The following is a 22,919-nucleotide window of genomic DNA, read 5'->3' on the forward strand; positions in this document are numbered from 1 at the left end:
ACTCTGCACTGTATATGTAGCACACTCCCGAACTGCACATTGCACACCACTGAACTCCGAACACTGTGTGTAACCCCTCTGAACTCTGCACTCTGTACATAATGCACTCCTGGTATTTGATGCCCCTTTAAGATCCTCCCACTGTTAGTGGAATTCTGACCAGTTTGGGGGAGGACGTTTTTGTGGGGGGGGGGGGGGGTCGTGGTTGAGTTCCTGCACCTTTTTTCTGAGAAAAAAAGCCCTGTCCATACTATTGCAAAAAAAAAAAAAATGGAATGACAGATGTGAAGGACACATCTGTAAAAATGGACTTCAAAGGCAGGCAACATGAGACAGATAACAACACCATCATAAAATATAATCACATTTTATTGAAAGCACAGTAAAAACAATGCATCTTAAAATAAAGGACTAACTCAAAAAACCTAGGTCAGCCCAATAACACCATATACATACAATATGAAAGTTACAGGTCATATGAGTAATGACAAAAAGCAAACCAGTTTACAAAGGTGAAGCAAGGAGAGGGTGCATTTGTATCAAGGGTCGACACGTTTCACAGCGTGCTTCCTCAAGACCTTCTAGATACACAGGTACACATTCTCATCTCTCTAAAAGCATTCAACAGAAGAAAAACTCTGCTTGGGGCGGACACAGGGGAATCAAACGAACAGAGGATTGGTGGAATTCTGTCAGGTGAGTATATACTCCCAGCAGAAATGGATCTTAATGGGTATAGACCAGGAAGGATTGTATAATGTGTCTAAACTCAGTTGATCTTATGATAAAAGCCCCAGTGAGTAGCAAACTGTCATATGATAAATTTTTGTTGTGTAGCCTACATCAAAAAGCTGACCACTAAACAGCTATCAAGCTTGTTGGTATCTGGTGTAAGTCCAACCAAAAACGGGGTCATTCAAAAGTGAGATGGGGTCACTCGGATGGGTGAAACCCAGGTGGAGGTAGCCCCCTTAACGTAAAGAAATGTCCTGAACCTGACAGACAAGACCTCAATATCTTGTGTCGCCCTCGGAATTCACAGAGCCTGTCTTCTGAACTACAGAGGAGTGGAGTAGTTTTAGGAGGATGAGTCAATACATGAATCACAGCTTTCAGGCAGCAAGGTACCATGGGATATGTAGTCCTTAAAAATGTTAAGTAAATGGTATAGGAGAAGCTGTAAAGCATGCAGAGAATCTAAGAAGTTTTGGAAAGATATGGCCAGCAGATAGGCAGAAATCACAGCATGAAAGAAGAGTTTTCAAGTAAGCTTATTGTTTTTTTTTTTTTAAATAACTGTTGTTTGTATTGCTATTACAATGCTGTTACTATTAAATAAAAGTGTATGCTGTAACCATACAACTTCTTTAAAAAATATTTTAGGGCATGACTCGTTTTTAGTAATTTTGTGTACTGACTAATAAAGCCAAGTTCTTGTATCACAGGATGGCCATTGCAAAGTATATTCCTTGTTTGAGGCCAATCCTCCGAGTGGCTCGCAAAGATTCCAGATCCTTCAGCAGCTATCCATCTTCTCGCCGCTCCACTGTTACAAGTCATTGCAGTCAATCTTTTGACATAAGTGGGCACCAAAAACTAAAAGGACCCCTACCTTCTGTCTCAGATAGTGAATCGGTAAGCATGATTTTAAGTCATGGGATTTTCAGATAACCTCCCCAATCAGCTGCTATTTCTCAGCTCTCTCTTTTACAACACGTCATAATCACTAATTCTTTAACTATATAACAAGTGTGCGCCTATGAAATAGGATTTTATGTACTATATATCTGATATATCATCACCTTACCACCTCACCTTATGAGAAAGTTGTCAAAAAATTAAATTATTTTTCAAGGTAAAGTAATCCCTTTTTGGTTGTACAAATGTATTTATTTTGTTTTGAGCATATAGGGTAAGCATTGGCAATCTAGAGGTACTCAGGTCAAGTAAATACGTTTTTAATTAACTGACCTTTGTCAATGACTAACTGGATCAAGATGGTGCACATCATGCCTCACACATGGGTGGATTTACTAAAAGCACTTTGCAAGTGCAGTTGCACTAATTTGTCCCCAGAACGTAGTAAATATGGTAAAGCTTTGCTGATTTTCATCATCCAATCATGTGCAAGCAAAAGCGCATTTTCTTTTATTTTCCTTGCACTTGATTGGTTGTTCTTTACACAGTGGAGCTTTACCACATTACATTTACTAAGGAAAATTAGCGCAACTGCTCTTCCAAAATGCACTGTCCATTTATCTTTAGTAAATCAACCCCACAGCGTGAGAGTTAGAACCACAAAAATAAAGAATTTAAATCAATGCTAGGCAACAGCGAAATATAAGAAGGATTAGAAAGCTAAAGCTGATCACACACTAGTGGATTTTTTTGAAACAAATGTTTGTTTGCAAGAACGAAAATACATGCAAACATTCTCAGTACATTTGATGATTGATAAATGCTGTTCAAAAGCACTTTAGGATTTCCTTTGCTTTTACCAATTGATTTTGGAGTAAATGGACTTTCCTGAACGAAAAACCACATTCATTGTTAGAAATTCAATTCAAGAAAATGTTTTCATCCAGCTCCTTTGGATTTTTTCAGTTCAGTTGAAAACAAATATGGATTTAACCCCATTAACGATAGGTGAATCGCATAAACATTCTTAAAAAAAATAAAAATCCTACTAGAGTATGACCAACTTAGGATTTCGAATTCTAGTGCATATAATTATTGGTATAATAGTTGGTAGCATTTTTTGTGAAAGCGTTTATAGTATTTACAGTTCATTAACAAGCTAGTAAGTTTCAAGTACTTGAGGATTAATAACAACACAACACAGGCTGCATTCATTGGGAAGGTGACCCCAGACCCAAAAGGCCCTAATCAAATGTGGTGATCAATAATAGTCATCAAGTAATGCAGGGCAGAGGAAAACTGTGAATTCCAGATGCCTATAAATGATCTGCACCAATCCTTGCAGCTTCATGTATAGTAGATCAGGGAGGTACTAAAAACAATGACATAAAATAAAAAACAAAATGCATTAAATGCACATAGGACAACAATAAATAAATAATTAGCTGGAATTCAGATGAATGTTATTATTCCAATGCTATCCCTTTAAATAGAGAGACTGTGCATTTACCTACAGGGTAACTCCACTTTCGCGGGGGGGAAAAAATGCAAATAAAGAAAATAAATTTGCAAATAAAGAAAAAATAATATAGCATATATGAGTGACGGCGAACCTTGGCACCCCAGATGTTTTGGAATTACATTTCCCATGGTTCTCAACTACACTGCAGAGTGCATGAGCATCATGGGAAATGTAGTTCCAAAACATCTGGGGTGCCAAGGTTCGCCATCACTGACATATATACAATTGCGACACAAGTCATATTGTAATTGAATGTTAATAGAAATTACCTTTCCTTTTCAATCGGCAGCTCTGTAATTTTCTGAAAATGCAATGCAATATGGCTACCTGGAGCTGTTCTGTACACAGAATGTATACTGACCACACCCCAGAAACACAGTTTCCTGCTTGTGTGATTGGCTTTCTGATTTTCCCAGAAGTCTGCCCTATGATACAAATGAGATTTCAGGCATCCCTTGCAACAAAAATTTAATTTTTGGCGAGATACTCTTAATAGAAATCAAGCCTAAAGGGATGCAGATCCTGCAGCTTTCCTCATTAGAGCCCTGCAGGTGCACAGCTGATCGATAATTATGAAACCACTCCCATTAGACTCACTTTCTCACATAATAATTTTTTGTTAAAATCCTTGTAATGTACAGAGATCACCCAGAGGGGAATGTTTTTTTCTCAACAAAAGTGGAGTTACGCTTTAGATATTACTAGACCCAGGACCCTGCATTCATTACATCTGATCTCCCACAGTACACAGAACATGGACATGCTATAGTTTTAGTAAATATAAACTGCTAAATACCTTTTCTCACCAGCAGTATGTAGCAGTCTTGTGATTTGTATCAGTGTCTGGTTAAAGCTTGTAGGAGGAGTTTTCATTCTGTTTTCACTGTTCTATAAGACTGCAGGACCCCTGACCCTCTGTCTGGACAGTGCTGATTGGTCCTGTGCAGATCACATGCACTCTCTAAAGCAAAAAAACTCTCTAGCAATACACACCAAACTGAGCATGCGCAGCTTGTCCCCTAGCCTCTATAATATCCGCAAACAAAAATGCTTTTTTAAAATTTTCCTTGCACCCGATTGGGTATTTTTTAATATGAAGATTTATCACATTACATTTAGTAAGGGAAATGAGTGCAACTGCACTTGCAGAGTGCACAGTCTATTTGTCATTAGTTAATCAACCACTGTGTTTTCAAAGAGCAGATGTCAACCCTGTAAATCGCTACACACAGTGTAAGTTATATTCTTTGTATTGTGGTGCAGCGCTCCTTGAAATCTAAATATTCAAAAGTGATTATCATCCATATATACTCATAACATAATCTTAAATCAAGTGTGTGTACAAAAACAACCAACCACCATACTTATATAGACACATCAACAGTGCTTGATATTTACAAAATGCAAATAAAATCCCAGTTTCTCCAAAGACAACGTGTGCAATCTTCCCACTCCTTCAGTGACTCTTGCTTTGCTAATCAACTTGCACCCAGTGTGCATACAGAGGTCCCCTAACCTTCTTAGGTGGACCTCACTATTAAAAAGAGGTCATAAACCGCACAATATCACAATCTGCTCCACTCTACTATGCAGTTATGGTCTCCCTCTGCAGAGTACTCCAGGTCCCATATTTTCATTGAAAGACCCCATAGTGCTTTAGCGCCAATTTATTGAAAATAAAAACAAATTTTTCTCCAAATACACTCACACCAATATCTAATAAACACAAAAAAGCCTTTGAGAAAGTCCAGAAGGACGCAATCTATCAGGTGGGAGAAGCCCTATGGCATCATCATGTCAGTCCTGTAAACTGAAGAAAGGAAAATGCTGCTCCAGGTGTATAGTGTGTAGTAATTGCCAGGAGATAGGATATCCCATAGAGTGCTGGCCCTGGCCTGCCTCCGTGGGAACACTTGTAGAAAAAGAAATAGCCGCACATCCAGGGATTCCAATAAGTTTCAAATACCTTTAATTCCAAAATGTTGCAAGTGATGACACCAAAGACACCAACATGAAGTCTCATAGACGCGTTTCACACATACATCTTGTGCTTAATCATTGGCAGTGTCGTTGCAGGACGGGTTGATCCCTTTGTCTGGTAAATGTTGGGATCTGGAGTGCTCTGCACGCTGCTTAGTGCTCTGAGGGAATCTGCTTATACATATGTTTATCGGATATGGGTGTGAGTGCATTTGGAGAAGCTCTGTTTTTATTTTCAATAAATTGGTGGTAAAGCAGTATGGAGTCTTCTTAAGTTTTTCATAGAGCATATGGGACCTGGCGTACTCTTCAGAGGGGGACCGTGACAGCATTATATCAAAATCTGTTCCTCTCTACTATGCAATTTATGACCTCTAGTGACCTAATAGTGAGGTCCACCTAAGAAGGTGAGGGCAAATCTGTATGCGCATTAGGTGCAAGTTGATTCACTGAAGGAGTGGGAAGATTGCACATGTTTTCTGGAATTAAGACACTGGGATTTTATTTGGACTGTGGATTTATGAAGGTTGTATATATATATATATATATATATATATATATATACACACACACACACTGTAAGAACAGTGTTTGGTACATGTTTTTTGTACATGCACTAGATATGAGGTTATGATCTGCGTATACAGTATATGGGTGATAATCACTTTTAATATTTCACGCGCTGCACCAAAATACAAAGAAGTTAACTTGAATTACACTCACAAAATATGAGTGAGACAGAAATTGCAGTTAAAATCAAACCATTAATAAAATGGCATAAATAACACAGTACAGGAACGTAGTAAAAAACACAGAAGCCAGGGTCTGGATGCCAAAGCAAGTAATCAGAGGAGCCGGGGTCAGGAAACTAGAGTTCAGCGTTGTCAGGAGCAAAAATCAGGAACAGAAATTGGAAGTCAACCAGGCAAAGTTATACACAGGAGCACAGGAAGCAACACACTTAGGCTGGTCATACATGGGTCGAATTCCGAAAGAATTTTCTTTAGAAAACTAGACATTTTGTGCGTTTTGTGGTTTGATAGTGCCCCCATTGATTTTTGAAATTTGACCAACCTAGCCTTCAATTTCACCTCATATTGCTACAGAAAATAATTTTCGTGGCTGGGAATCTTCTTTACTTTCCGGGAATTTTCTTTCATGTCCAGGAATTTTCTTTTCTTGCACTTGCGCATTTTTTTTTTTTTATTATATTTCTCACACTATTCTCATATCGTTCATTAGAAAATCGTATGTTATTAAAAAAAATTCCAACATGCACGATCACTCAAATTCAATGACCGCACGAAAAACGCCTGTTGCTGAGGCCCACTAATGGTGCAAAATTCAGACAAAAATACTTAGCTAAGATTTTCGAAAAAGATAATTCTTTCAAAATCCGATCCATGTATGGCCAGCCTTAGTGATGACAGACCACACAAGGGCAAGGAGGAAATAAGCTAAGCTGCTTAAATATCAAAAAGGGTCTGGCTGTAGGCTGGGCTAATGAGGCAGGTTAATGGTAACCAAAGTCACCATGGTAACAACGTGTGGCTGGTAATATACCGACACCTGAGCAGCTTCCGAACACTGAAAGAAAAGAGCTGCTCATTAGGTAGCACTGCAGGAGCCCAGCCATGACAATGGGCCAGTCATAAAAGTTGTATGTAAATAAACAGTCCGGACTTCCTCACAGTTAGCCAGCATGTGGGGAAGGATGATCCAGACTGCAACCTGGATAGCCTTGTACTCCATTCAGAACCTTAATGGAAGTAATGTAGCTAACAGAGCTAACACAAACATTCAGAGCCCCTGGTAAAATGCTTGTGTCAGCTGTTTTAGCCATGTTATTACCATGTGGTTCGGGATGGAGAACAAACTATTCCGAAAACAGTCTGGATCATCCTTCCCCCACGTACTGGCTATCAAAGAGGGAGTACAGACTGTTTATTTACATACACTTGGCAAGCGCAGTCCTTTATGATAGCCTACTCACACTTTTTGAATGAAATTCTATTTTATACACTACCTGTCCAAAAAAAAGTTGCCACCTGGAATTAACTAAGCAACTAACTAAATTAAGCATGCAGTAACCCGCCTATTGGATGGTTACTGCATGTGCCCAAAGAGTGAGGTCAGCTGACTACCTGAATATACTGAATGACCTGGTTATTCCATCAATGGATTTTTTCTTCCCTGATGGCACAAGCATATTCCAAGATGACAATGCCAAGATTCATCGGGCTAAAATTGTGAAAGAGTGGTTTAGGGAGCATGAGACATCATTTTCACACATGGATTGGCCACCACAGAGTCCAGAACCTAACCCCATTGAGAATGTTTGGGATGTGCTGGAGAAGGCTTTACACAGTAGTCCAACTCTCCCATCATCAATACAAGATCTTGGTGAAAAATGAATGCAACCCTGGACAGAAATAAATCTTGTGATATTGCAGAATCTTATCAAAGCAATGCCACAACGAATGCATGCCATAATCAAAGCCAACAAAATTTTAGAGTGTGTGACCTTTTTTTTCGCTAGGCAGTTAATAAATAAATAATAAATATTAATAAATGTTTTATCTGCACAATTTAATACAATTTCCTTTTTTCTTATTACTTGTGATATATTAGCCTGCATTACCATAGATAGCTTCATAATTCACTAGATGAAACCAGTCCCTGATATTTCTTGCATGGTAAGGGTTTTTATTTATGAGAAGGTCATGTTAGGGTATTGTTGCACCAGCAGACACATGGCCGTCATTGATAATGTTCTGTTACCAATAACTACATCAATTTCAATATTTTACCATAAAGGTGATGAAAGTAGAAAAGTTTTCATTTATTTCTTATTGCCTTAAAGTGACACTAAACTAAAAAAACATAGTCAAAGTATATAGTCTTAACTCCAAAAGTACTTCATTCATATATTGCTCTCAATCTACTCCAAATCTCCAGATTCATTTTTTGCTACTGTGATAGGACTTCCTGTTAGAGGGTGGCAATGTTTGTTCTTCATGGTCCCTCTGTATGTAGTAATGTATTGTGGGATTTTAATTGTACATATACGGTAGTAATGCACATGACCACAACCAATGTGCACAGCTTGTTGCAAACAAATGACAGTGGAGAGGAAAAGGAGAGGTTCAGAAACTGATGGTGGACATTACAAGGAGGCATAAAAACACAGGAAACAATTTCAGGAAAAATAAAGTACAGAGCCATTAAGTAGGGGATGTGTATGTATTGTGTTTGGAGAATAAGGATATCATTTAGTATCACTTCAAAAAATATCATATTTCCGTTTTCTTAATGCCAGTTTTTAGCAGTGCCGATTAGCATTTTGCAGGATACTTTGCTGGCACTGATTGTCACGGCTCTTGAACCAATAATCAGTGGAGGAGTTTTCATTGAAATAAACTTTTGAGTGTGATTAACCACTTCCCCCGAATCAATGTACCCGTACATTGGCTCAGAGAAGTGGTTGTACGGGGATGATGCCTGCAGGCATCAACCCGGTACTGTTCTTTAGAGCCGGTGGTCGGCTTTCAGAAGAACTGGAGCCGCTCGGTCGTTATCCCAGCAAGCGGGTGCGGACATCCCCTCTCCGGCCACCTTCCGCGGCTCTGCCCAGGTCTCCTGTCAGACCAGGAGACCCGAGCAACCAGCTGACACGTCCACCGGCAGGCATAAAAACACAGGAAACAATTTCGGGAAAAATAAATTACAGAGCCATTAAGTAGGGGATGTGTATGTATTGTGTTTGGAGAATAAGGATATCATTTAGTATCACTTCAAAAAATATCTCCTGGGCATATTTCTGTTTTCCTAATGCCAGTTTTTAGCAGTGCCTATTAGCATTTTGCAGGATACTTTGCTGGCACTGATTGTCACGGCTCTTGAACCAATAATCAGTGGAGGAGTTTTCATTGAAATAAAGCTTTTGAGTGTGATTAACCACTTCCCCCGAATCAATGTACCCGTACATTGGCTCAGAGAAGTGGTTGTACGGGGATGATGCCTGCAGGCATCAACCCGGTACTGTTCTTTAGAGCCAGCGGCCTGCTTTCAGAAGAACTGGAGCCGCTCGGTCGTTATCCCAGCAAGCGGGAGCATCCCCTCTCCCACCACCATTCCGCGGCTCTGCCCAGGTCTCCTGTCAGACCGGGAAACCCGAGCAACCAGCTGACAAGTCCACCGGCTGGCTGGAGTCCCGAACAAAGTCGGATTTAGCTTTGATCGGGTCTCCGATGTATTAACCCGGAAGCGGCGTCATGACGCCACTTCCAGTTTACTCAGTGGCTAACGGGGCCAAAATTTTAAAGAACTGTCAGTATTCAAAAATGCAGATTTTGGCATTTTTAATACATTGAAGTGCAGTAGAGGGGTCTGGGGTCTTTTAGACCCCCGATCCCTCCATAAAGAGTACCTTCATTGCCTATTACTGTCACAAGGGATGTTTACATTAAATCAAATAAATTGGAAAAAAAATTAAAGCACCCCCCACTCTGTGAGCGCATGCACAAAAGTAAACGTATGCGTAAGTCGCGCCCGCAAATGAAAACTGTGTTCAAACCACACATGTGATGTATCGCCACGATTGCCAGAGTGAGAGCAATAATTCTAAAAAAAAAGACCTACGCTGTAACTCTAAACTGGTAACCGTTAAGAATTTTTAAAACATCGCCTATGGAGATTTTTAAGTTCCGTGGTTTGTCGCTATTCAACGAGTGTGCACAATTTTAAACTGTAACATATCTATTTACTTGGCGTGACATCTTTCCCAATATGTAAAAAAATGGGCTAACTTTACTTTAGTTTTTTTTAAATGCAGTGAAATTTTTCTTTTCAAAAAAAAGTTGCGTTTGAAAGACTGCTGCACGAATACTGCATGACAAAAAATATTTCAACAACGCCATTTTATTCTCCAGAGTCTATGCTAAAAAATATATATATAATGTTTGGGGATTCTAAGTAATTTTCTAGTAAATATACTGATTTTAATTTATAAACAACATGCATCAGAAATAGTCTTGGTCCTTAAATGGTTAAACTGTACAGTGTAGAAACAACTAAGGTAATAGAGAATGAAGCTGCTTGTAGTCAGTATAATAGTAATTACAAAAAATGTCCACTACAATTGTTTTCTTTATTAAATCATACTAAAACTGGCATAAAATAGGCTAAGCTATAGAGTTTTTACTATTTCGAAAGAAAAAAACGTTTTTTTTTTTTTTTTTTTCTAACAGCTTCTGGAACGGAATAACCAGGTCATTTTTTGCAATACTGCACTGCGTTAGTTTAACTGAAAATTGCACGGTTGTGTGCCCTGTACTATACCCAAATAAAAATGATGTCCTTTTTCCCCACAAATAGATCTTTCTTTTTGTGGTATTTGAGCACCTGTGCAGTTTTTATTTTTTGCGCTATAAACAAAAGCAAGAGCGAAAATTCTGAAAAAAAGAAAAAAAAGAAAAAAAATGTTTTCATAATTTTAGGCCATATTTTTGGTAAAAAAAAATCCCAATAAGTGTATATTGATTGGTTTGCGCAAATGTTATCGCGTCTACAAACTAGAAAGATTTAAGGCATTTTTTTTTCTACTAGTAATGTCGGCGATCAGCGATTTGTGGCGGGACTGCGACATTGCGGCGGACAGATCAGACACATAACTGACACTTGAGGGAACCAGATACATTACTACAGTAATCAGTGCTAAAAAATATGCACTGTTACTGTAGTAATCACACTGGCAGGAAAGGAGTTAACACCAGGGGCGATCAAAGGGTTGAGTGTGTCCCTAGGGGAAGCTTTCTAACTGTGTGGGGGGGTGGACTCACTAGATGAACACAGAGATCCGAGTTCCTTATTAGTAGGAACACAGGATCCCTGTGTTCACCTATAGGGAGCGATCGCGGGTGGCCGGCGGACATCACATCTACTGGACCCACTGATTGGCTCTCCCTCTGGCCAATCAGCGTGCACGCGCCGCCGGAGGTGCCCCCACTGGCTATTACAAGGAACCACGTACAGGTACGTTGTTTTGCATAATAGAGCCAACCTGCCGCAGTATATGTGCGGTGGCTGGTCGGCAAGTGGGTATAAATCAAGAAACCTCCAACTATTCCTTTGATTTCCTCTTTCTAAATATGCCTTACCTCCAATTCAGAATTATCCAAGCTAGGATACTTACGATCATCGCACAGTTAGTTTTAAGTTTATAAGTTAAAGGCTGTAAGTCTAAATTATTTTTTAAATGCAAAGACTTGTATCAAAAAAGTTTAACCAAAAAAAAAAAAGGCTCAGTCAACATAAAATAAAAACAAATATATCACCAAAATAAATAAAAACTACAGAAGAAAATAAATAAAATAATACAAAAATAATTTTTGCCTTGCAGTGAAAAAAAAAAAAAAAAGCTGTATATTGCTGTGGATTGGACAACAGCTACAATGGATTTCTGACCTCAAATCAGCCACAAAATAAAATGAAAGGCAAAGAAGCTCCCCAATATTTAGAACAGAAAAATAGGAATATCTGTAATGGGAAAATTGGGGAGGCAGCCATTGCTGAGTTCTCTGTTTGAGAATGTTCATTCCCTTACTCTCATCTTGATACTTTAGCGTCAATGCCTTTTAAGTCACTGACCTCGAAGTAGCACTAAGGCATTCTGACAATGACATGATTATTTAAGGTCTTCCATATTAAAGCCAGACACTGCCAGGCAAACAGCCTTTTAAAAGGAAGCCTGCAATGGCAGCCCTCATTCTTCTCCCATAACTACTATATTTTAGGTTAATGTTCCAAAAGTCTTGAAAATTAATACTTCTTTTTTTTTTTAAAGTTGCCAGACTATGGGGAAGATGTATTGGATTACTGTTATACGTTTTCTGATTTGCATCTTTAATAATTAAGCAAAATAATTATTAAAATTTGTCAATCGTTATTAACAGTGTATATGTTTATAAGGGTTAGGATAATTGTCATGTATAAACAAAATATTTGCAGTACTGTTTTTTTTTGTTTTTTCTTAAGGTCTACCGTAAACCAATACGCAGGCTAAAAAAAAACCACCAGAGCAAATCTTTTTTATTATATTATAGCCACTCGCCAGAAAATATATTTCATTTTAATAAAAAATAGGGTCGGGAAGGATTGGAACCTCTGCCAATTTGTTTTTTTAGTCCCTGTTTCCACTGAACAACATTGTACATTCTGTTCTGAAACCTGGACATTGAGTGCACGTAAATCTCACCAATGGAGACCCAGACAGGAAAAAAAAAATCTGCAAGAGATAATTTATAGAGTTTAGGTACACTTACTGTATAATTGAGCATGACTTATTTATTAATGTTGGTCTGATAGAAATGTGACATATAGATGTCTCACAATTACATAAAATAAACATACAGATTCCTGGACCATCCCAAACAAAATAGAGTGCATGCTATTATGGCCAAACACGTGTTGTTATATGCCCCTGGTGCACTTTTAAATGCCGACCATTCTAGCACTGTTAATTGCAAAAGAATGGGATTAACCCTAACATATGAAGTCACTTTCCATCCATTATTTTGAGCTATTGCTTTGTGGAATACTGCATGTATGAGATTTTATATTGAGTCAACATGCGGGTGGGAAAAACAACTTATAAAAGCATATTGCACAATGTTTTGAAATTTGCTTTAACATGTGACACACAGATCAACGTTCACAATCTTTGATGGCATATGAAGGAAAAAAATCCAAATGCAATCTTCTAGTGCTGGCTATCTGGTTAATTTAATGTGAAATTCTCCACCCTTAGAGATCCATATAAAGAAAAATGTAATGATAGTTACATACACAACTCATAAGAACTCGTTGTTACATGTTTTATCACATAATGTACTATTGTTAATCCACAGTATTATATGGCCAAGCCTTTCCAAGGCACAATCCTTCGATGCTTCAAAGGGTTGCCATTCCAGCTCAAGTATTAGATTGCATAAATGATTATATAGCCACAAATACTGTCTTCCACTGAGGTGGATATACTTAGCCTTAAAAAGAAATAAGTGAAGCAAATATTATGGTATGAATTAAGCCTTGTACACACGCAACGAATTTCCGCCGACCGGTCGTCCATCTTTTGTCCAGAGTTGTGTTTTGTTGGTTGGAATGTGCTCTAGACTGCACACAAATTTTCCCGCACGACAGAATTCTACTTCAGAAGTGATGTCATGTGTTGGTTTGCTTTCTTTGTGTTCTTTCTTCTCTGAGCATGCCCAGTCTTGCTCATAAGATTTTTACCCTGTCGAAATCTGTACTGACTGCACGAAAATCGGACGTGTTTTGACGGAGGAAAAAAATTTTATAGCCTGCACACCAGAATTTTTTCGGCCGAAAAGTCGGAGTCGGTTGTCGAAAGCATCATACTAACAAGCCGAAAATCGGCAGATCGGTCGTCGGACGAAAATTCCCGGCCGAATTTCGACTTGTGTGTACGGGGCTTTAGACATGTGCAGAACAAAAAAATTTGTTTCATTTTGTTTCGTTTCGTTATTTGCATAAATTATTTTAGTTAAATTTGTTAAATCCATTTAATTTGTTTTCGGAATTTGTTTTGTTTTTCGTATTCGAATCGATTCAAATTTTCTGAATGTAAATAATTTATTGAAAAAAATGTAATGTTAGGGGTTAATTTATTTATGTATTATTACATATTATTAATTTATGTTATTTATTCATGCTGATTTTTAGTTATTTGTGTATTTAACATTTATTTATTCATATATTATTAACATTTTAAATTTTTTTAATTTGATCAGAAAATCATGCAAAACCGCATGACAAAATGCACTAAGGTGCACAAAAATGTGCAAATGGCACGTTTCTATTTATTTCTATGGGAATAAAACCATGCCAAAAACATGCAAAGCTCCGGAAAAATTTTGAGCTTCAGGCGTTTGGTTTCTGGCAACTTGGAGTGGGGATGTGAACCAACTTCATAGAGAATAATTAATTTTTTCTTCTCTAGTGTTTCAAACTACAAAACTCTGAGGTGTGAATTGGCCTTATTGTCTTTCCAAACATCACTAAACAATAACATCAAGTGTCATTTCTCTATGGTGCAACCAATTCACTCTTCAGAATAGAGTTTCCTAGATAGTATATGCAAGAACATTTACTGCCAAATGGATGCTTCTCCTTTGAAATCACCATCTCAAAAACGCCGGTGAGTATTTTTGCACAAAGTGGTAAAATAGTGGTAGGCACACAGTCCAATGCTCCACTGACATTATGACAGATGTAAGGAGATTTGGATGGTTATCATGGGACATGAGGGCCTAGGGTGCAGAAGTGTTCCTGCAGGAGCTGTGTGGCCTCACTGCAAATGCAAGGAAGCTGATGGAGTAGCTAAAATATGTAATTAGGACAGGTAATGCTAGTAGGAACTGTGTGTTCCTGGAATATAATCTAAAGTGGTAAGACAGTTTTTACTACTTCATGCAAACACATTCACCAGAGTTTTTGAGGTGATGATTTCAGAGGAGAAGCATCTGTTTGGCAGTGAACACTCTTCCATTTACTATCTGGAACTTCAAATGTAGAAGACTATTCAGCTCAGTGAATTGGTTGGACCATACAGGAGAAGAGCTGCTTGGTATTTAGTGACAAGTGGACATACCATTACACACAGTACCATACTGAGTACATTAATACAATATTTAGGAGTACAAATAGGGGATTTGATTATATTTCCATCAATATTGAATAGGAATAATAATTCTGACAGACTTTTTTTTAACCAATTCACAATTGTATATATTGTTTTGATTGCGGTTTCGTTGTGGAGTGTTTTTTTTTCCCAATAATGTCTACAGTTGTCACAGATAGAAATACCATATTTACAGAGGGTGTCAGTAACAGTCAGTGAGCCAATAAGAAGAGAGCGAGGGGAGGGGCTGAGCCAAGGCTCTATGTGTCTTATGGAGGTATAGAGCGGGGCTCCGGAGCAAGCAACCCTCTGTGAGCCTTGGTAAGGCTGAGCCAATGCTCTATGTGTCTTATGGAGGCATAGAGCGGGGCTCCAGAGCAAGCAACCACCTGTGAACCTTGGTAAGGCTGAGCCAAGGCTCTATGTGTCTTATGGAGGCATAGAGCGGGGCTGCGGAGCAAGCAACCACCTGTGCCCCTGTAGCAAGTGTCTTGCTCTTGGGGGCACTGGTCAAGGGAAAAAAGCCAGAATCGCCGGTGGGGGCCCGAAGAAGAAGAGGATTAGGGTTGCCCTGTGCAAATCTATTGCACAGATCAGGTAAGTTTAACATGTTTGTTATTTAAAAAAAAAAAAAAAGATTTAGGTAGTGATAAACCTTAAACCTTTGCTAATAGAATACATTGCTAGACTAAAGCTGTGCACAAGCAGAGTTTTCTCTAAGCACTAATGACCATATCAGCCTTTCTCAAGCTAGGTTCCTGCAGAGGTTCCTTAAGCACTGGCCATTTTTGATCTGACCACCAGTCTAAGAGGTCCCTTCTCCCACCGATCACCAATATAACATACTGTAGTCCTTTTTCCACTGATCATCAATCTAAGGAGACCCCCCTCCACTGACCACCAGTGTAAAGGAGCATTTCACTGACCGCAAATCTATGGGGGCCCTTTTTCAATGACCACTAGTCTAAGTGGGCCCTTCACTGACCACCAATGTAAAGGGCCATTTTACTGGCCACCAGTGTAAGGGGGCACTTTATTGACCACCAGTGTTTGGGAACACTTCAATTTTCACTACCCTTATTTCATTCCTGACTTTTTTTACTCTTTATTGATTTTAATTCTTTAACTGAAAAGAACTGCCATATGGAGTGGGTGTCAAATATGCAAATTAATGCCATAATACTTATTCTTTTATTTATTCTCATAGTTCAACTTACTGTTAACAGAATGTTTCATATTCGTGAAAATGTGATAAAAAAAAGAACTAGATACCAGTGATTATAGTGCTGCTGCTTCATAAATAAATTGTATCAATACAAAGTGAAAAAAAATCCTCAATGTCAAACTAATAGATAGTCCATAGTAGCGCATACACTTCTTTACAAAGTAAAAGCTAAAATATAAAGAACAAGAAATATTAGTAAAGCTCATGCAAAGTTCATCTAACGAATATACCAAAAATGAAAAGAGTCCACCTAGTGAAAGTCCAAAAAAGGTGTCACACACCCATGTGAAATCTTGCCAAAACAAATATTAATGCAGTAGCAGTAGTAGTAGTAGTGATATATGGAAAGGGCAAATAGGCAGAGCTAACCAAGCTACACATCGGAATGTCATCAACCCAATAATATATAATTGTGAAACAAAGGAATGCAAGACTAAGGGCGTTGAATATTGAACCTCTGGTATCTCTAATTTCATTGGATAAAAAAACTATTTGTTTAAAAAGTTATATCTTTATTACAAGAATTTATAAAATAAGGCATATCATATCACAAGGGCCACAAACTAGCCCATAATACATAAAAACAAGATTGAGGTAAGAGTCAGATAGTGGAAATCTTTTACGTGTTGTGCGGTCGAGGCTGCTTCCTTAGGGCTTCAGTCTCTCAACCTTTGACTGAAAACAAGGTATTCAGTTGGAGGTTGAGAGACTTAAGTCCTGAAAAAGCGGCCTCGACCGTGCAAACGCGTAGGTGATTTCCACTATCTGACTCCTACCTCAATCTTGTTTTTATGTATTATGGGCAAGTTTGTGGCCCTTGTGATATGACATGCCATATTTTAAGAATTTTTGTAATTAAGATATAACTTTTTATACAGTTTGTTTATCCAATGAAATTAGAGATACCAGGGGGTCATCGTTCAACGTCCTTACCCTTACATTCCTTTGCTTCACAAATATCACCTTGATCCCATCACCAACGTGATGAAAGTGAGCCCTTAAGAGTAATATTCACCAGACAAAAATGCCCCCCATTCTCATGAGCAGGCAAAAACACTTTGTCAGTTGTTCAATGACCACTTATATAGACCATTTCCCATTTTACGTGTGCCCATAGATCTCATCACATCTTATATTGTGCCGAAACGAGATCAAAGGGTCCTCCAATAGTGCATTACTTTCAACAAACACTCATTTTATTAAAACAACATTCCGCTCACATTTAAAACTCTTGTTGCAAGCATTTAAAGTATAAAGGCAGTCCAGTGGCACACCCACAGCAATCTCACCACCTCCATGCTGGTAATTGACTGCAGTTATGTACTAATGTACCATAGCTGTTGATTTATGAATTATTAACAGGGGTTCCCTGAGATATGAAAGTTAGCTTTTAAAAAAAAATTAGAAAGGCTGAGCTAAAAAAAAACATCCATCACTTGATGGCCATGGCAAGCTGTCTAAACTTTGTCGCTTTTGGTTACAGACACAATTTAACTATTAAACTATTTAACTATTAAACTAATAGACACATTTTAAAGAGCTAGTTGACCACCTCCCAAGCTGACAACGGAAGAGGTCATACTATAATCAAAAAACACTGACAGTTGTAGTCATTAATCGCTGATGTAAAAAAAAGGGACATTTATAAACAACAGCTATGTGTTTTATGAAAAAAATGCTAAGAGCTTTGCTTTCTGCAGGACTCTGAAGCAAACAGACGCTCTCACATTTACAACGACAGAAAAAAATGCCTGGAGGAGGACCTGTCAAAGTCATGTGATCAGCGTGTCCTCCTATCATGCAGTGTTTTCTGCAGTGTTATGCAGAGAACGCTGCGTAGAACACCAGAGGCTCAGTACCACATAGCAGTATCTAATCCTTTGATAAAATGGTGCTGCTTATAGGCAGCTTTTTATGTATATGATTTCTTAGGTTCTTTTTATCTGCTAGCAATCCAGAGTTTGCTTTATGTTTTTACAAATAACAAGCTTAAAGTCACTTGTATTGTATTAAAGGGTCAGTCAACACAAATAAGATTTCTGGAGATACTGGAGACTTGAATCTCCTGCTACATTTATATAGAACTCTAGTGGAGAGATTTACACATCCAGGTTTGCCCACCTGCTACAAGAAAATCTAGGAGTCTTACTCACCTCTATGGAGATTTCCCCCTTGCTGTAGTGAGAGAAGAAAATGTCCAAGGAATGGGGGATGAAGACAATAATGTTTGTAGATGTTGCTGTTGAGGACCTTGAAAGATATGCATAATGGCCACCAGTGTCCACTTATAACAGAAATATCAATTTGGTGTAGACTGACCCTTGTGGCAACACATTCATTCCATTGTCCATTCCCATTTTCACCTTGCCACCCATCCAGTTGTTTCATGGAAAATTATCTTCACCCCATAAAACAGTATGACGATCTCCAATATATTCATTACAGGGCTGGACTGATACTGAAGCTGACATTAGTAGTGTGAACTCCAGGCCAGCCAGTAGGCAGGTTTCCTATGAAATGGGCAAAGACACCACTGAGCTCAGTGACTTAAAATCCAAAGCTAAGCTGAAAAGTCATGATTCTGGAATTTTTGAGAAGGTAAATGTGCATATTGAAATATTATTTACAATTTTATGTTACAAGATACATTTTAGTTCTCCATTACAGCCCATTCCCTTATTGTTGGTAATATGACCATTCAATTTACATTCTGTGTTTACTTTTTGTTTTGTAGTTATACTATTTATTATGACATCACAAAATCAATAATTAGACATTTTACACAATCTGTGCTTTTATGCATGTGTCCCATGCATTTTATTTCTTCAAATTATGTTACCATTTATACCTCAATAATGCTTCAGTTGAGTTTTTAATTATTTTTATTGCCAATTGTAATGTAGCTATTGTTTATAACTGACTTCTTAAATATATTCTAGACCTCCATGGATGCAGATGACATATCTTTGGTAGAAATTGGCCCATCAGATCGTAGTTCTCCTCTTGCAGTAAGTATGTGGTAAATAATAAATGTTTCTAAATTCTAGGCATAGAAGGATGGGACTCAAAATGAACTTCCTAATTTTAATAAAGGCAAATGGACTGTGCATTTTGCACTCGTTTTCCCCAGAATTTAGTGAATGTGGTAAATCTCTGCTGATTTCCATCATCCAATCATGGACACACAGAAATGCGTTTTGTTTTTTTCTTCTCCTTGCACCTGATTGGTTATTCTATACAAAGTGAAGCTTCACAACCACATATGCTAAGCTCTAGGGAAAATAGGTATGATTGCACTTGCAGTCTAGTTGCCTTTAGTAAATCAACACCAAAGTGTATTATAATTTTGCCTATCATGTACCATGAACATGATTTTTGCAGCATCCAGATGTCACCTCTACTTACAAAGGGTCAGCTTTTTCTTAAAATATCTGTCACTTTTCCCCCCTAGAGGGGATTTATTTAATTACACTTACTGTGGCCATATATCTAACTCTGCCATGACTTCTTCTCCCTGTACCTTTGTGGGTCTTAGTCTATTATTTCAGTGTGAACTGTCAGATTTATAATTCTCAAAAGAATTATATCAATTTATGATGTTGCCAGCCCAAGATCCTCATCAGTCCACCGCATGTGTTCACGAGCAACCTTTGACAGCAGTGGATGGGTACCATATGCCTTGGGGTTACACTCTTTCTGCAATGTGCCCCACTATGAATGCTTTCCTACACTGTCAATAAACAGGAATCTCACTAGGCCTTAAGCTGATCAGTGTTACATTATGGCCTCTCCAGGAGCAGGTAGCAACAACCATATTTTTACAGGACTTCTGGTGGGCAGGGGGGAACTTACAAATCCCTTCAAAGCAGTTTACTAGATCTGCCCAAGATCTCTTTGCATTACTGCTTCCTCCTAGACTATGATCAACTCTGTACTCTTGCTGCTTTGTCCTAGACCTCAAACAACTCTGTACTCTTGCTGCTTCCTCTTGAAACTTGATAAACTCTGTAGCCTTGCTGCTACCTCCTAAACTTTGATAAGCTCTGTACCCTTACTACTACCACCTCTGTATATTTTGTACCCTCGCTGCTCCTTTCTAGACCTTAAACAACTCTGTATTGTGTATTGCTTTCTTTTGGATCTCAACATATTCTGTAACCTTGCTGCTTCCTCCTAGTCCTTGATAAACTCTTTACCCTTGTTGCTACCTTCAGGACCTCTATAAGTGTGGAAACCTTGCTGCTTCCTCCATGACCTCAGGGCCATCTTTAACGCAGGGCAAATTAATCAGCTGCCCTGGGCCCAGTCATTATTGTGGGGCCCAAAGCAGCTGCCCCTTGAGTCTGCACTGCCTGCAAATAGTTGATAAGTGGATTCAGAGGGCCCAAGAAAAGGTTTGCCCAGGGTACAATCCATATTAAAGATGGCCTTGCATGACCTCAATAAATTCTGTACCCCTCCTGCTTTCTCCCAGACACTGATAAGCTCTGTACCCTCACTACTACCTCCAAACCTTTATATATTCTGTACCCTCTCTGCTTTATCTTAGATATTGATAAACTCTGTACCCTTGCTGATACCTTCTACAACTTAAACGCTGCAGTCTGGCTGCTTCCTCCTAGACTTCAAATCCTGTACCCTTGCTGCTTCCTCCTAGACCTTGATACATTTTGTACCCCACTGGATCTTCTTAGACCTTTATAAACCCTGTACCCTCACTCCCTCCTCTTAGACCTAAAAAAATCTCTGTACCCCAACTGCTTTTTCCCAGACCTTGATAAATGTTCTCTCTCATTAGCTGAATTTAACCCTTCCCCTTAAAACTGCCTACATTACCACAGAGGAGTCATCATTTTTGGTGCATCCTAAATAAATAAAGTCCACACAACTGTCATTCATTAAACAATATTAAGGAATTTAATGAAAGGTTTCTTTTCCATGGACAGACATCAGGCACTTGCAATTTTTACAGAACCAGTATAACAAATGGTGGCTGGGGCAATTTCTTAGGACAGATTGCTCCACACAGAGGATCATGTACTTTCTTTCTTCATTTCAACTCTATAGAGAATGCTTCCTGGGGTAGAGAAAACCAAACACTGGCTGTATGGCATCTTTTCATCAGCAGGCTATCTGGAGATATTAAAAGAATAACTTTGCTCTACTCATGCCTTCATTGAATTGCAACACAAATCCTTTGTACTGTGGCATACTCTTTCTTAACTGACAAAATCCACAATATCCTCTTAATGACCCCCTAAAATTTCTCTTTATAGCTAGCTTTTTTCCCTAGCCAGTTTATTGTGCTTAAGCAGTACAATTGAAAATATAACTTTTGCCTTTGTTTCCTCTTAAAAATAACGGTGCACTTTGTGTTCCTAGGTACTCTTTTTCTTTTAGCTGTATATTTGAAGTGTGAGATCGTCTAAGGCAGGGGGTCTCCAAAATTTCTAAACAAAGAGCCAGTTTACTGTACTTCAAACTTTAGGGGGCGTAAAACAATGCCCCATGATTGGTATTAGGGGAAGTAATAATGCCCCATTGTTGATATCAATGGGAGGAATAGGGCCCCATCACTGGTATTAATGGGCGGAATAGTGCCCCAACATTGGTATCAATAGGAATGAATAGGGAGGAATAGTACCCCAATGTTGGTGTCAGTGACAGGAACTATGCCCCACTGTTGCTGACAGTGAAGAGAATAATGCCTCAAGGGCTGGATAAAAGCAAGCAAATGGTCGCATCTGGTTTCCGGGCCTCGGTTTGGAGACCATGATCTAAGACATTTCTGCCTCTGACTGCTAGTCTCACAAGAGTTAGATTTGGTAATGCCACTTCTGTACTGCTCACTCCTTGCATAGAGAAAGCCATGTCTGAGGATCTACAGTGGAAGAATTTTCCTGCTTCTGCTTTATTCATTCTGTAGAGCTGTGCTTCCTCTGCCTTTCCTGTTGTATCTCTAGCATGAAGATGCAGCAGGAAATCATAAGATCACCAGTCATCAGAGGGCCAGCTCTAACAAGAGGAAGCAAAGCCCTGCTCCTCTACCAAGATGGCCAACTGTATACAGGGATATAGGAGTCGATTAATTAAAGGTAAAGAGACTGCTCTCTTTTTTCCTCAGAGTTTAGTGAATGTGGAAAAATTTCACTTTGCAAAGGATTTCCAATCATGTGCAGGGAAAAAAAAAAAAAAAAAAAACATTTTGCTCGCATATTACTGGATTATGGAATTCAGCAGAGCTCCCTTGCAAAGTTAACAGACTAGTTGCCTTTAGTAAATTAACTGCAAAGTGTGTAAAAGGGTAGTTAATTTGGATGGAAATGTTCAACTGCAGGGAGTTTGCAAGCAATACCAGTTACACAATTTTTTCAGTTCAAGCCCTCTTCAAAATGATTGTAAACTTGTGTTTTTTTTTAAAATAACAAACATGTTATGCTTCCCTCTTCTGTGCAGTGGTTTTGCACGGAGCAGCCCCGATCTTCCTCTTTTCGGGTCCCTCTTCGCTGCTCCTGGCCCCTACCTCCTCTCGAGTGCCCCCACAGCAAGTAGCTTGCTATGGGGCACCCAACCCGAGCTGAAGCTTCATGTGTCCATTCAGACATGGAGCTGCTGTTCAGCCCTGCACCCTCTCTCTCCTGATTGGCTAACTGACTTTGATTGAGAGCAGCGAGAGCCAATGGCACCTCTGCTGTGTCTCAGCCATTTAGGGAGGAGAATCCCGGATGGCCGAGGGACTCGTGGACATCGCTGGATAAAGATGGGGCTCAGGTAAGTATTAGGGGGTGCTGGGGTGGCTGCTGCACACAGAAGGCTATTTATTTTGATACATAGAATGCATAGAGATAAAAAAA

The 22,919-nt window shown here is 38.8% G+C and overlaps 1 protein-coding gene across 2 annotated transcripts in view; it reads left to right on the forward strand.

Moving 5' to 3' along the window:
- Positions 1-22,919, forward strand: part of OPN4 (opsin 4) — a 139,522-nt gene that overhangs the window by 115,853 nt on the left and 750 nt on the right. The window contains exons 8-10 of one of the 2 annotated variants that reach the window (XM_082267625.1): positions 1,446-1,635; positions 18,511-18,663; positions 19,005-19,073. In XM_082267625.1, the coding sequence (XP_082123751.1) occupies positions 1,446-1,635; positions 18,511-18,663; positions 19,005-19,073 (412 nt within the window). The remainder of the gene's footprint in view (positions 1-1,445; positions 1,636-18,510; positions 18,664-19,004; positions 19,074-22,919) is intronic. The other variant, XM_082267626.1, reaches the window with a different exon arrangement.

This window comes from Pelophylax lessonae (assembly GCF_965119305.1).
Source record: "Pelophylax lessonae genome assembly, chromosome: 9".
Classification (NCBI taxonomy): domain Eukaryota; kingdom Metazoa; phylum Chordata; class Amphibia; order Anura; family Ranidae; genus Pelophylax; species Pelophylax lessonae.